Source organism: Saccopteryx bilineata, chromosome 4 (genome assembly GCF_036850765.1).
Source record: "Saccopteryx bilineata isolate mSacBil1 chromosome 4, mSacBil1_pri_phased_curated, whole genome shotgun sequence".
Taxonomy (NCBI): Eukaryota; Metazoa; Chordata; class Mammalia; order Chiroptera; family Emballonuridae; genus Saccopteryx; species Saccopteryx bilineata.
In genome coordinates, this window is record NC_089493.1 from 28,319,384 (window position 1) to 28,335,228 (window position 15,845).

The 15,845-nt window shown below is 37.7% G+C and overlaps 1 protein-coding gene across 8 annotated transcripts in view; it reads left to right on the top strand.

The window, feature by feature from the left end:
• NUMB (NUMB endocytic adaptor protein) overlaps nt 1-15,845 on the top strand; it is a 193,748-nt gene that overhangs the window by 95,959 nt on the left and 81,944 nt on the right. For all 8 annotated transcript variants that reach the window (XM_066278473.1, XM_066278472.1, XM_066278478.1 and 5 more), the window contains one exon: nt 9,061-9,201. In XM_066278473.1, the coding sequence (XP_066134570.1) occupies nt 9,076-9,201 (126 nt within the window). In that variant the 5' untranslated portion in view covers nt 9,061-9,075. The remainder of the gene's footprint in view (nt 1-9,060; nt 9,202-15,845) is intronic.

Here is a 15,845-nt window from a genome sequence, read left to right on the forward strand (position 1 = left end):
CTTCCTGAGTAATCCATTCCAATGTAAATAACCACTATAGAAAAAGTCTTGTATCATTATAGAGTTACTGACAAATGGTTCTTATTAAAGCTCTTTTTTAGAATTAAAATAACCCAACTTTAGAACCATAGAGCTGACAGCATATGCAGTGTTGATAAACTATTGTTAAAAATTATACCCCAAAAAAAGAAATTATACTTTTTGTGCAACCAGGTCTTTTCTTCTTCTTCTTTTGTTTTATTATGTTTTTCCAATAGCTAAGGTCATTTCCCACTTGTAGCTTTCCATTTGAAGCAAAATTACTGTTTCTTATTCTCTGTTAGGGAATTTTTGTTTGTTTAAAGGCATCTTAGTAGTATACCAGTCCACGGAAATTTCATACTGGTCCACAAAAGAGTTACCCACTCTGACATTGTATGAATATTATAGACCCAATATCTTAGCTGAATTGGCTTATGCTCAGGGTGATTTCTGCCTTAAGCAGTTCTTGAAATAATTCAATTTTCACCAGTTTCAAGTGTAAAAAGGTTGAAAATCACTGCTTTACATGACTGAGGTGGCCATAAAAGATTCTTTTAGGAAATTTAAACTCTTTGGTTGGTGAGCATAACAAGTTGGATCTTGTTTTTTTTTTCACAGAGAATTCATTTAGAAAGCTTTGCTTTGTTTGGAGTTTATTTTGCCATTATCTGTATATGATGTCATGTAGGAAGCATTTAGGAACTGATCTGGCAATTAGTTTCTCTCTTTCTTTTAATATGGGCCTCCTGTGGTCACGGACAGTTTCTTCTTAACAGTTTGTAAAGTTGCACATGAAACTCTTAATATAGTACCAGTCACATAGTAGATGGCTAATATATATTTATTGCTCTTTCTTGTTCTTTTTTTTAATTCTTTCATGAGTAGAGTGACTACTGTGTATACGTGTAATCATTCATACACTCACACACTTAGGCCAGGGGTCGGGAATCTTTTTGGCTGAGAGAGCCATGAATGCCACATATTTTAAAATGTAATTCCGTGAGAGCCATACAATATGTTTAACACTAAATACAAGTAAATGTGTGCATTTTATGTAAGACTAACACTTTTAAAGTACAGTAAGTCTCTGAATTCTTTTTAATAATGTTGTTATACTGTTGCTAACCAATGATAAATAAAGTACCGCTTACCATTAATGCGACTTCTGGTGCTGCATGGTTTTGCTGATGGCTTTGTAGTCTGCTTGAAACGTGGTGAAAGCCTGACCTGTGGTGGCACAGTGGATAAAGCGTTGACCTGGAAATGCTGAGGTCGCCGGTTCAAAACCCTGGGCTTGCCTGGTCAAGGCACATATGGGAGTTGATGCTTCCAGCTCCTCCCCTCTCTCTCTCTCTGTCTCTCTCTCCTCTCTCTGTCTCTCTCCTCTCTAAATAAATAAATAAATAAATAAATAAATAAATAAATAAAATTAAAAAAAATTTAAAAACAGAACAAAACAAAACAAACAAAAAAAAAAACGTGGTGAAGTTAAGCTTCATGCAGGTGTTGAGACTTCCATCCATTAAATGTGATTGTAGGTTGGTCTTAATGTTCTTTAGATGTGAGAAAGACTGCTCACATGCATACGTAGAGCCAAACATTGTCAGTACAGCAATACTCACACGCTGCAGTGTGTGGTATGTGATGGGAAGCGTGTTCTAAGTTTTGACAGCTGGTTCGCGGGTTGAAGTTTTTTCATTTCTCCCCACTTGTGTTTGCTCGCCAACTCTACTTGCTGTTGTGTAAGTCTTTCCAAGTCTTCATTTAGTGACTTGAACTTATTCACCCACATGTCTGAGGTCTTCAGGTCAGCAGCTTGTAGCTCAAAATCTCTAACAGGGACACCGGGGATGTAACTCAGATCGGTGCTGTCCACTGCACACTCGTGCGGATGGGTAATGAACTTAAAAAGACAAGTGCGATCACGAAATTCTCCAAATTGCGCTTTGAATGCAGGAAATTAGATGTGAAGCCCATTAGCTGCTGGAGATCCAAGATGTTGAGCAGAGTCACTTGCTGTGCATGCATCTTTAAACTCTCCCAGTTTTTCAAAGTGTAGTAAACAACCTGTTTCAACTTCAGCAAAGAAGAGTTACAGCTTGTTTTCAAATGCAAACAATGCTTGTTGAAGGGATAAGACTGTATTTCCAACGCCTTGCATTCTCACATTGAGCTGGTTCAAATGTTCAGTCATGTCCACGAGATAGTAGAACTTCAGGAGCCACTCAGTGTTAGCTAACTCAGGATGCTCAACTTTTTTCATTTCAAGAAAAGTCCGGATTTCGCTCAGACAAGCCGTGAAACAGCTGAGCACCTTCCTTTTGACAACCAACGCACATTGCTGTGCAGAAGCAGACCAGGATAATTATTCCCAACTTCATCCAGCAGTGTTTTAAACTGGCGATTATTTAAAGCTCAGGCAACAATAAAGTTGATCACCCGAATGACCAGCAACATCACCTCACCAAGCTGCTCACCACCATCTGAGCACAAAGCGCCTCCTGATGTAGGATGCAGTAAAAACTTAGGATGGGTCTCTTTTCATGTTCACGAAGAGGTGCTACGAATGCTGTTTTTCCCCACCATGCACAGAGCACCATCAGTACACACCAAAATAAGTTTATCCATCGGTAGATTTTTTATTTAGCGAACTCAGTGAAAGACTTGAATAAATCCTCCCCTCTTGTTGTCTCTTTCATAGGCAAAACAGCAAGACTTTCCTCACATAGTGTGTCACCAACAGCATACCTTGCAATCACGCTGAACTGGGATAAATGGCTTATGTCTGTTGACTCACCCAAAGCAAGAGAAAAGAATGGGGCTGCATTTATGTCCTTCACTTGTGTTGCCTCAATTTGATTTGCCATCATGAAAGTACGATCGTGAGCAGTGCTTGCCGACAGAGGCATGTCTTTTATTTGTTGGATTATCTTGTCTTTATCCGAAAAGTCGTCAAAAGTTCATTGGCAACATCAAGCCTGAATGTTTTGGCATACTCCCCATCTGTGAATGGCTTTCCATTTCTCACAATTGCTAAAGCACCAGCAAAGCTAACTGAATTCCAGTCACCTTGTTGGGTCCAAACACGGAGTTGCTGCTGACTAGCTTGCACTCTGCACAGTAGCTCTTGACATGCTTTCTTCCTGCTGTCCCCCGCTGGATATTTCGATGCAAATGTAGTATGGCGTTTGTCAAAGTGCTGCTTTATATTTGACCGTATCATCAATGCAATTTTATCATTGCATATTAGACACACTGCAGAACCTGCTCTCTCCACAAAGGCGAATTCTTCTGTCTATTCCTGCTGAAAAGTACGATACTCCTCATCTTTTTTTCTTTTAGCCATCTTCTTCGTCAAAGGGTTTCTGCAATTAGCTAGCTGACTACTTGATTAAAAGGAGGGAAGTTTACTTCCTGACCTCACCATGACCCGTGTATGTTATGCATTATCCAATAAAAATTTGGTGTTGTCCCGGAGGACAGCTGTGATTGGCTTCAGCCACCGCAACCATGAACACAAGCATAGGAAATGATTGGATGTAATACATGAGAATGTTTTATATTTTTAACGTTTTTTTTTTTTTATTAAAGATTTGTGTGCGAGCCAGGTGGAGCCATCAAAAAAGCCACATCTGGCTCACGAGCCATCTGGCTCTGACCCCTGACTTAGGCTGTGTTTAGGATGTTTATCTTTTTGAGCATAAGATTAATTACCATGGAAAGGATGACAATTCAGCTGATCGTTTGATTGGTATAGTAGATAAAACCTCATATTTTGAAACTTTTGTTACTTTGTTTTAGAAAACTGTCTTTGATTCCAGCATTCATAGTGAAATCTGATACAGTTTTCTCCCATTTAAATTGTCTGATTTCACCTGACCAGGTGGTGGTGCAGTGCATAGAGCATTGGCCTGGGATGCAGAGGACCCAGGTTTTCTTTTTCTTTTTATTGCCAGAGACAGCGAGAGTCAGAGAGAGGGATAGATAGGGACAGACAGACAGGAACAGAGAGAGATGAGAAGCATCAATCATCCGTTTTTTGTTGCGACACCTTAGTTGTTCATTGATTGCTTTCTCATATGTGCCTTGACCATGGGCTTTCAGTAGACCGAGTAACCCCTTGCTCAAGTCAGTGACCTTGGGCTCAAGCTGGTGAGCTTTTTGCTCACACCACATGAGCCCACGCCCAAGCCTGCGACCTTGGGGTCTCGAACCTGGGTCTTCCGCATGCCAGTCTGACACTCTATCCACTGCACTACCGCCTGGTCAGGTGAGGACCCAGGTCTGAAACACCGAGGTCACCAGCTTGAACGTTGGCTCATCCAGTATGAGCGCAGGCTCACCAACTTGAGTGCAGGATCATGGACATGACCCTATGGTCTCTAGCGTGAGCCCGAAAGTTACTGGCTTGAATCCAAAGGTCGCTGGCTTGAGCCCAAGGTTGCTGCTGACTTAGGCAAGGCGTCACTGGCTCAGCGGTAGCACCCCAATCAAAGCACAGATGAGGAAGCAATCAATGTCAACTTCAGTGACACAACAAAGAATTGATGCTTCTCATCTCTTCCCCTTCCTGTCTGTTTGTCCCTCTCTCCGTCTCTCTCTGTCTCTTGCTCTCTCACTCACTAAAATGAATAAATAAATTGTCTGATTTCAACACATACTGTATCAGTGAATAGTGAATTTTCTAGAGCTGATATGCAAACAAGATTCAGAACCACTTCTACATGAATCACCTGGACCCAGTTCACCCTCCACCTGCTGGATTATGATAGTTGCCTCCTAGTTGTCTCCCAGCTTCCATTCTTGTCCTCATCAATTCATTCTAAATCCAGCAGCCAAATGTAAAATGAAAATTCTTCCCTTTAGAATCCTCCAGCTGCTCCCCCTTTCTCTCAGAGGAAAAATGAAAGCTCTTGGCCTACAAGTCTCGGTGTGATTCTGCCCTATGCAACCTGTCTGGTTTCATCTCTCCTACTTTCTTGTCTTCATTTTGCCGTGGACACACTGACCTCCTTTCTGTTTGTCAGACACTCTAGGCAGACTACCCCCTCAGGAGCTTTGCATTGATTATTTTCTTTTTCTGGAATTCTCATCCTATTTGCATGGCTTTTTTACCTCCTTCAATTCTTTGCTCAAATGTTGCTTTAATTTAAAATTTTATCCCTGCCTCCAACACTTCTAATTCCCCTCTTAACCCTGTTCACATTTTTCTGCATAACATTTACCCTCTTCTAACATAGCATATAGTTGGTGTTGTGCTGGTGTTTCACAAGTAGTTCACTGAGTAGTTTCAACAAGAATAGTGATGGATATTTTTATGTTAATGAGTAAGATGAAAGTGAAACAACAAAGATGTGTGTCAGAATGTCACTCATTTCTCAATGACCTGAGAGACTTCTTAGTGGGATTGGATAATAGTTTTCAAATAGTAGGAGAATATAGCCTTTAAGACTTAACTCAAGCAATGTCCCCAATAGTAAATGTATCCTGAACCTAGACTCTACTTCCAGAGCATACTCTGTATAGTGCTGTTATTACAGTCATCATAATGTGCGGTAATTAACGTTTTATGAGGGGACCGAGTCACCTACAGGGAAGTTGTCATATTAATTTCTGTAACTGCCTTCATTAACAATAGGGCCGAGCACATAATAAGATCTCAGTTTTTATTGCCCCAAACAGATTGGGTCAGAGAGGGAAGACTTAAGGGATGGGAGATAAGAGGTGATGATTTAATTTTAAATTAATGTATTTGATGCAGTATCAGTGACCTCAAATACAGAACCTTGAGTAAGAGCAAGACTTATAAAAGAAAGATTGGGAAATCATAACTGGAGTATAGGTTGGATGTATTCCCTTTTGTTTTCTTCCTTTCCTTTCCTTTCCTTTCCTTTCCTTTCCTTTCCTTCTTTCCTTTCCTTTCTTCCCTTTCCCTTTCCTTTTCCCTTTCCCTTTCCCTTTCCCTTTCCCTTTCCCTTTGCCTTTGCCTTTCCCTTTACAGAGACAGACTCCCACATGTGCCCCAACTGGGATCCACCCGGCAACCCCCATCTGGGGCGAATGCATTATCCATCTGGGGCCATGCTCACAACTGAGTAATTTTTAGCACCTGAGGTGGAGGTTTGATAGAGCCATCCTCAGTGCCCAGGGCCAATGCACTTGAACCAATCAAGCCATAGCTATGGGAGGAGAAGAGAGAGAAAGAGAAGAGGGAGAGAGAGGGATGGAGAAACAGATGGTTGCCTCTCCTGTGTGCCCTGACTGGGGATCGAACCTGGGACTTCTACACACTGCATCAATGCTCTACCACTGAGCCAACTGACCAGGGCCAGATGTCTTTCTTAGGAGGTTGTCAAAATGGTTTTTTTGTCAGTGGAAGGCTGACCTACTATTTCATCTGCAGTATCTTTCAACTCTGATGATTCTTTGGTTTTACATGTGTTTACCCTTCTTACCAAATATCATCTAATACTATGGGGATCTATTTTATCTTTTTCTTCAAATTCATAGTATGCTATATATATGGCAGACACTATGTTAGGATGCAGGGATACTATTTAAACAAAATACAGTTTACCACTAAGGAAATAGAAAATTGCTGTAAGTTTTGATGAGTACAGTAATAGAAGTAAGCAGTAGGTATTAATGGGAATTATAAGAAATGGAAGGACCTAACCCAGGTCAGGTAAGGGCTTGTCAGGAAAAAAAGCTAGCTTCCTGAACTGACTTTTTCTTTTTCTTTTTTTACTTTTGTTTTAGTGAGAGAAGGACAGACAGACAGGAAGGGAGGGAGATGAGAAGCATTAACTCGTAGTTGCGGCACTTTAGTTGTTCATTGATTGTTTCTCATAAGTGCCTTAAAAGCTGAACTGACTTTAAAAATGAGTAGACTTTAACTAGAAGCAAATAAGGGAAGGTCGTTCTAGGCCGAGGGAACATATACAGAAGCTCTGAAAGAGGCCTGCCTTGTTTGAGGACAGTAGTTTAGCATGGCTGGAGCTTAGCATGTGAATGGAGCTGGTGAAAAGATTGGTGAGTGAAACCAAATGAAAAGGACTGTGTTTGCTATGCTCAGGAATTTGGACTTTATCTTGAAAGTGAAGTGAAGCAACTGAAGGATTTTTTTTTTTTTTTTGCAACTGAAGGATTTTAAGCAGAGTAATTGCATAGTCAGATTTGTGTTTTAGAGCACTCTGGCGGTAGTCAGGAGAACAAAGTGGCATGGACCTCTCTTGGAAGCAAAGAGACCATTAAGTAAAAAGGCTTTTGCAATAATTTAAGCAAAAATGTCTAAGGCTAGTAGACCTAATGTGATGGTGGGGGGGGGGGGATGTATTAAAGATTTACTAAGGGAGTAAAACCATTAGAGTCACTGGTCAGAGAAAGGGTGAATGCAAGGATGACTCCCAGGTATAGGTACGAGGTAGTCTGTTTTGCTAAGAGAAAGAAATTAAGGAGGGCTCATACAGGCTTTTTTCCTATAGATTCTTAGAGTGCCAACTTGAACAAGGGATATAGGTGCTTTTTATTTTCTTATATTTGTGTGTATTTTTAAAATGTGGTATGAATGAGTATAATAGGATGTATTGTCAAGGAAGGAATTCTTTTTGGAAGTCTATTAGATTAAGGTAGACTCATTTAGCTGAGTTTAGGAGGGAGTGATCTACTTAAAGGCAGAGGAATAGACTACCTTTTGTCCAGTACTTTGATAATTTAATATCTACTTCATATGCTCTGTAAATGAATTTTGAATTGAGAAATAATCTATTTTTAGGAAATCCAGAGATTTTTACATTGCCATTTTGTCTGTCAGTATTTTTTCCTGTTAAGATGTGTGGTATGATTGACTTGTTTTTGTGAAGTAGTTAATTCAATAATAGTTCTTCTGTGGCATTTTGCATTTTAAAATACAAAATGATTTTCCTCAGGATGCAAACTTTGATTTTCAAGTCTTTCCTTAGTGTCTTGTGGGAATTAATGTTACATCCCTTGCTATTTAACCCTCATGACAGAGAGGATGTTTCTTTTATGTAGCTTTGTCACTCATTTTCTCAAGTTAAGATCTCTTTTAGGCGGGTTGAGGTGCTTAGCAATGCTGCTTAACAAAAAACTGGAGGTATTGGTTTTAGATTTTGAGATTTGCTCTGTAAAGAGACACTTATTCATTATGTGTATTCATTGGTTCTTGAATGTTCTGTTGTTTCTTATCATTTAGTTTTTCCTTCCCTGTAGTTTTGTGATTTCTGCTGCACCTTTGAAAGCATTAGAGAAGTGCCTCTTCCAGTAACAAAACAAAAAACATTATAGGTTTAACACTTTTTAATTTACAGTTAATGATGAGATTTGGACTACTTTCATATCTGTATTGATTATAGATATGAAAGTATATTCTGAAGTCATAATACTTGCAAGAAATTTTCTTAGAATAATTTTATCCTAGTAGAACTTTTAAATTAAAACTTTAAGTATATTTAAACAAAACTTTATTCCCTTTTGTAAAGCATCTTTTTATAAAAAGGTGATTATATCCCTTCTTTTCTTAGTGGCTTCAAATATTAACCAAAAAGGTCCCCAAATTTTTAGAATAAATAAATAGAAAAATAAATAGAAAAACATGTTTTAGAATAAATATTTTCCTAATAAGTATGAAAGTTTTCAGAAATTGTTAGCAGTCTATAATCTGGCCTCCATGAACACATTTTCATTTTCAGGAGTGAGAATGGATTTGAGAGGTAGATCAGTAGGGATACTCATATTTCATTACATTTAAAGTGCTTGAAAGTTCTCAGAAAAACATCTCTTCAAATCCTAAGAGGTTATTTGTTGTTTTACAAGACTTGTATTATAGTTGTCTTCAAAATGTGAAATGACTTGTATGAGCTTAGTTTACTCTGAAAGGAAGTATACTAATTGCTCATTTTCCCCCAAGACAGAATCTTTACTTTGGGATGTTAGTTTTTTATTAGCATTGTAATTCAATGTTTAACTATATGAGTAGGTAATAACTTCTTTTCCATATTTCTTTAACTCTGTCTGCAGGTTGTAAAAATTAAAATGAACAAACTACGGCAAAGTTTTAGGAGAAAGAAAGATGTTTATGTTCCAGAGGCCAGTCGTCCACATCAGTGGCAGACAGATGAAGAAGGGGTCCGAAGTGGGAAATGTAGCTTCCCAGTTAAGGTAAAAGTTCATGTTTCTATATGTGGAAAAGATTTGACATTCTTTTGTATGGAAAGTCCCATTAATAAGGACTGTTAAAAGAAACCCACTAAGATTAATACCTTCATGTTCTGCTTCAATGGTAGAATTAATAAAATAGGTTATAATTAATTAGTATTTTTTCTCTTTATAGTGAAAGAAGGTGTTTCCTTTATGTAGCTTTCTCAACATTTTCTCAAGTTGAGATCTCTTTTAGGCTGGTGGAGGTGCTTAAATCCTTTGGGGAAAGAATGAGCGATGATACAGAAAACTGGAGGTATTGGTTTCAGATTTTGCAGTTTGCTCTGTAAAGGAGCACTTATTCATTATGTTTATTCATTGGTTTCCTAAACCAAAAATTTTATTTTGGAACAGTAGTTTTTTATTCATATGGTAATTGAAAGTTTAATATATGAGAAGGTATATAATCTGGTATAAATCTGGAATAATCACAAATAAGGTCACTTCTGATGAGAATACTCATCTTGAAATACCTAAAATACTTCAAATTATCAAGAATCAAATTAATTTCTGCAAGATATGCTGGCTAAGTGGCAGGGCAGAAGTAGTGAGGGTCTGCTTTCTTTTTTTTCTTTTTTAAGATTTTATTTATTCATTAGAGGGGGAGAGAGAGAGGAAGAGGGGAGGAACAGGAAGCATCAACTCCCATATGTGCCTTGACCAGGCAAGCCCACGGTTTCGAACTGGTGACCTCAGCATTCCAAGTCAACACTTTATCCACTGCGCCACCAAAGGTCAGGCAAGGGGGTCTGCTTTCTTAAAGACAGACCTGGTGTGTGCTAGAAAAACTTTAATCAGAAGAGTTAAATCAAAAGGGCTTTTTTTTTTAATCTTATAATTTTTAATAATGTAGAGCCTGTTTATATCAGTATATTTTAACCACTGGTCTGAGGACCGATGCCAGTCTGCAGAAGAGTTATCCACCCTGATGTCATATGAAGGATAGAGAGTTTGGCAGTTGAAAAACTCCGGTAAATGAATGCCTTTGTTTGTCAGAACAAGAAATGGAAGCTCCAAGGTTAAGAACATAGTGAAGATCTAGAGAAAGGGGTGCTGTTCAGGTGCTTTTTCTTACTACTTCTTTTTTTTTTGTGTGTGTGTGTGACAGAGACAGAGAGTCAGAGAGAGGAACAGATAGGGACAGACAGACAGGAAGGGAGAGAGATGAGAAGCAATTCTTCGTTGCAACACCTTAGTTGTTCTTTGATTGCTTTCTCATATGTGTCTTAACCGTGGGCCTTCAGCAGACCGAGTAACTCCTTGCTTGAGCCAGTGTCCTTGGGCTCAAGCTGGTGATCTTTACTCAAACCAAATGAGCCTGCACTCAAGCTGGCAAGCACTCAAGCTGGCAACCTCGGAGTCTTGAACCTGGGTCCTCAGCATCCCAGTTTGATGCTCTATCCACTGTGCCACTGCCTGGTCAGGCTTACTACTTCTCAACACTGGAGAAGAAAGGTCAATTTTAAGGACATGGGAGAACTGTACATGCTATACTGGTTAGTGAAATAGGCCATTTATAATTATATAAGTACACTGTGATATGTATTAGTGTGGGGCCTAAAACAGAAGGATCTAGTCCAAAATGTTAATGTCTTGAGGAAAAAATTTAGTTTAATATAAAATGTGAACTTTTTTCTCTATTTTTTTTCTATTATTTTGTGTGAGTATTCTTAATTGTGATTGTCTCTTCCTTTTTACTGCCTTGGTACTGTTGATTAACCCTTTGAATAGTGAGTTTTTTTCATGTTCACTGACCCCTGGGATTGAGGTTTTTTTTCAAAAAATGAAATTAGTTCTAGATACAGTTTTATTAACTTATAATCATGTTTGTTTGATAACCAATTTATAGAAACAAGAAGAACATATATTTGCCTTTTTTAATGTTGCCTTACATGTATACGATCACACTCTGGATGGTCAGGAAGCATGAGGATGTACATGAACATTTGTACTACTCAAAGGGTCAAAACATGGACTAAAGCTTCAAAAACAAAGAATCTATATGACAGGAAAAGTGATTTTTAGAATCTACAGGTCAAATAAGTACGTGGTTTTGAAAATATACAGATTTTTCCAAAGTGTCAATAAATATTTTTCTAATCACTTAGCTTTATTTACTTACCTCAATTATGGAAACTTCTTTTATAGGAATAATCATATTTTAATTTTTAATGTTTAGTATAGTATGAAAAAAAGAAAAAACACCTCTCCAACATAAAAACTAACACTTCTCTACTGCCCTCCCCCCAGAAGTTGGCATATGTTGTTATAAAAGTTGAATATGTAGTTTGTAGAAATGAGCCCTGGCAGGATAGTTTGGTTAGTTAGAGCATCATCTGGAAGCACAGAGGTTGCTGGTTCAATCCCCGGTCAGGGCACATACAGAAACAGATTGATGCTCCTATTTCTCTCTCTCTCTTTCTCCCTCTCCCTTCCTTTCTAAAATGAATTTAAAATTTTTTTTTAAGTATGAACACTCTTATACACTTTTGGTTACTCAGAATATAAAATACAACCTCTTGGCAAAGCAACTTGTAAATATCAGGTAAAACTTTTTTAATATAATTTTTATTAATTTTAATGGGGTGACATCAATAAATCAGGGTACATATATTCAAAGAAAACTTGTCCAGGTTATCTTGTCATAATTATGTTGCATACCCATCACCCAAAGTCAGATTGTCCTCCGTCACCTTCTATCTAGTTTTATTTGTGCCCCCCCCCCCTGTTACCACCACACTGTTGTCCATGTCTCTTGGTCTCATTTTTATGTCAGGTAAAACTTTTAAACGCACTTTTCATTTGACCAGCAATTTTATTTTACATTTAAGAATTACATTTAAGGTATACTGACATAAGTGGTCATCTGGCATTGTTTGTAATAACAAAAATGTAGAAGTAAATGTCCATTATTCTAGGATTAGATTTTGAAATTATGGTCTCTTTTAAGTGGAATTCTTTGCTGCTGTTAAAAAAGGATAAGGTAGATCTATATTCATGTATTCAGTAAATTTCTTTGAACACCTGCTATGTGCCAGACATGCTAAGTAAGGAAAAAAAGACATAGTTCTTGCTCTTGTGGCATTTATAGTCTCCTTGTGTAGGAGACAGACTTTAATGAGATATTTGTGTTAATAATATGTTATTACAAACTGAGATAAATACTTTTAAAAAAAGGGAATCTGGCTCTTTAAGAACATGTAACAAAACATTACCTAGACTAGAGGAGCAGGGAAGGCTTCCCTGAGAAAATCAAGTTTAACCTGATTTCTAAAGATTGAGTAGGGATAAATTAACTGAAAAGGGAAGCAGAGCATTTCAGAATTACGGAAAGTGTGTATAAATTGGCCCTGATGATGGGAGGAAAGAATGGTGTCAGGAGCCTCAGGAAAGCTCTAGCATAGGAAGCTGTATGAGATGAACCTGGAAAGAAGTAGGGCAGAGCTGTGTAGGCCATGTTAAGAATTTTGGACTTCAAGGGTAATGGGGAACCATTACTAATTTTATTGTGGTAAAATATACGTAACACAAAATTGACCATTTTAACCATTTCTAGGTATACTACAGTGATATTAAGAACATTCATGTTGTGTAATCATCACCACCATTTATCTCCCATTGCTGAGATGGTCTTCTTTGTGGTTGGAAGTAGCCCATAGTGGATGCTAGGGGTCTAGTGAAAAGTTACAACAGTAATCTAGAGGAGAAATATAATGGTAGGTGGAAATAGGGTGGTGACTGTGGAGATGAAAAGAAATGAAGTTAAGAGAGAAAGGCAACAGTTGAAAAAGGGTGGTATTAAGGATGATGCCTAGTTTCTTGTCTCAAACTGATAGAGATGATCATTAACCTAGACAATGAAAGAGTATTCTCTGCCTTTGTTTATACAGAAAGATGACTTTATGTATGTATTATTAAGTAATAAAGGCAAGATATAGAAAAGCATATATAGTGTATTTATAGTTAAAAAGAAAAATATACAGGGTGGGGCAAAAGTAGGTTTACAGTTATGAGTATGTGAGACACTGTTGATTCTTATTTATTAATTATTGTATTATTTTTTATATGAACAACTATAAGAAAAACCCTACTTGTGTCCTATCGTGCATATATTTATATATATGTAATAATACATGAGAATGAAAGATTGGGGATCTTTTACTTTTCAGTGTATATCCTTTGGAACTTGTGACATTTCTTATAGTCATGTATCATTTTTAATAAATAAGCAGGGAAACCAATTAAAAGAATGGCTGTCATGTAGGCAGTCTTCTGCATGCATAATGTTTCCTTTCAAAGCTGCCTCACACTGTTACTTTTTGGAAGATACTTTAGGTGGTAAGTAAGGATTTTCTAAACTTAAGTTAATGTTCAATCATGTGTGATACCAATGAATAAATTAACTGAAGTGACAGTTGGTTGAACAGATACATTGTATTCATTTCTAAGTTTGCTAGCATGCTGGCAATGACAGCTACATCATAATTTGCTCTTCTGTCTGAAACATTAAAAATTTGGAAAAACATGTCTTTGGATCAGAGCAATAAGATATTTCAGATAAGCATTTAACATAAATTGTGAAATGTTAATGGTTTAGTCATCCCAAGCATTTCAGTTACTCATGATTTGCTGTATATTTTGCAAAGAAGTTTCAACTTTAATCAATAACTCTTCATTTCTTTGTGGCATACTATGCAGTAAGATTTCAGTTACAGATATTATTAGGGGATAGTTTGTAATAATCTGATTACTTTAAACCAGGACTCAAACTCCACTGGTCTTGACTTAGAGGGTTATGCTCCTTTTTTTTTTTTTTAAATTTAAATGAGAGGAGAGGAGATAGACTCCCGCATGTGCTCCAATCTAGATCCACCTGGTGGACTCCCCCCCCCCCCCGTATAAGGCCAATGCTCGCAACAGAGCTATTTTTAGCACCTGAGGCAAAGGCACTGTAGTGCCATCCTTAGTACCCAGGCTGATGCGTTAGAATCAATCGAACCATGGCTACAGGAGGGGAAGAAGAGAGAGAGAGAGTGAAAGGGGAGGGGAGGATAAGCAGATGGTGGTTTCTTCTGTGAGCCAGACTGGGAATTGAACCCAGGATTTCCATATGCCGGGTCAACACTGTACCATTGAGATAACCAGCCAGGGCCAGAGGATTGTGTTCCTAAGCACTATATGGTAACTTTATACCATGTTTGTGAATTAAAAATTAGTTTATTAAAATTTTTGAATATATTTTAAACTTAAAAAAGTGTTTTTAATCAAAATATTACATACTTGTGGTTATAAAACATCTTTTTACCCCTAATTCCACTCCCCGGTGACACTCTTAATCATTATTTGTTTCTACCATGGGTGATATTTTAGTTTCTTAGGTAATATGATTTTACTGCCTTTTCTTTTTCTTTCTTTCTTTCTCTTTCTTTTTTTTTTTTCTTTTTTTTTTTTTTTTAATAAATTTTTATTAATGGTAATGGGATGACATTAATAAATCAGGGTACATATATTCAAAGAAAACATGTCTAGGTTATTTTGTCATCAAATTATGTTGCAAACCCCTCGCCCAAAGTCAGATTGTCCTCCGTCACCCTCTATCTAGTTCTCTGTGCCCCTCCCCCTCCCCCTAACTCTCTCCCTCCCTCCCTCCCATGTCCTCCCTCCCCCCCCCCACCCTTGGTAACCACCACACTCTTGTCCATGTCTCTTAGTCTCATTTTTATGTTCCACCAATGTATGGAATCATGTAGTTCTTGTTTTTTTCTGATTTGCTTATTTCACTCCTTATAATGTTATCAAGATCCCACCATTTTGCTGTAAATGATCTGATGTCATCATTTCTTATGGCTGAGTAGTATTCCATAGTATATATGTGCCACATCTTCTTTATCCAGTCTTCTATTGAAGGGCTTTTTGGTTGTTTCCATGTCTTGGCCACTGTGAACAGTGCTGCAATGAACATGGGGCTACATGTGTCTTCACGTATCAATGTTTCTGAGGTTTTGGGGTATATACCCAGTAGAGGGATTGCTGGGTCATAAGGTAGTTCTATTTGCAGTTTTTTGAGGAACCACCATACTTTCCTCCATAATGGTTGTACTACTTTACAGTCCCACCAACAGTGAATGAGGGTTCCTTTTTCTCCACAGCCTCTCCAACATTTGCTATTACCCGTCTTGTTGATAATAGCTAATCTAACAGGAGTGAGGTGGTATCTCATTGTAGTTTTGATCTGCATTTCTCTAATAACTAATGAAGCTGAGCATCTTTTCATATATCTGTTGGCCATTTGTATTTCTTCCTGGGAGAAGTGTCTGTTCATGTCCTCTTCCCATTTTTTTATTGGATTGTTTGTTTGTTTGTTGTTGAGTTTTATGAGTTCTTTGTAAATTTTGGATATTAGGCCCTTATCTGAGCTGTCGTTTGAAAATATCAGTTCCCATATAGTTGGCTGTCTGTTTATTTTGATATCAGTTTCTCTTGCTGAGCAAAAACTTTTAATTCTGATGTAGTCCCATTCATTTATCTTTGCCTTCACTTCTCTTGCCATTGGAGTCAAGTTCATAAAATGTTCTTTAAAACCCAGGTCCATGATTTTAGTACCT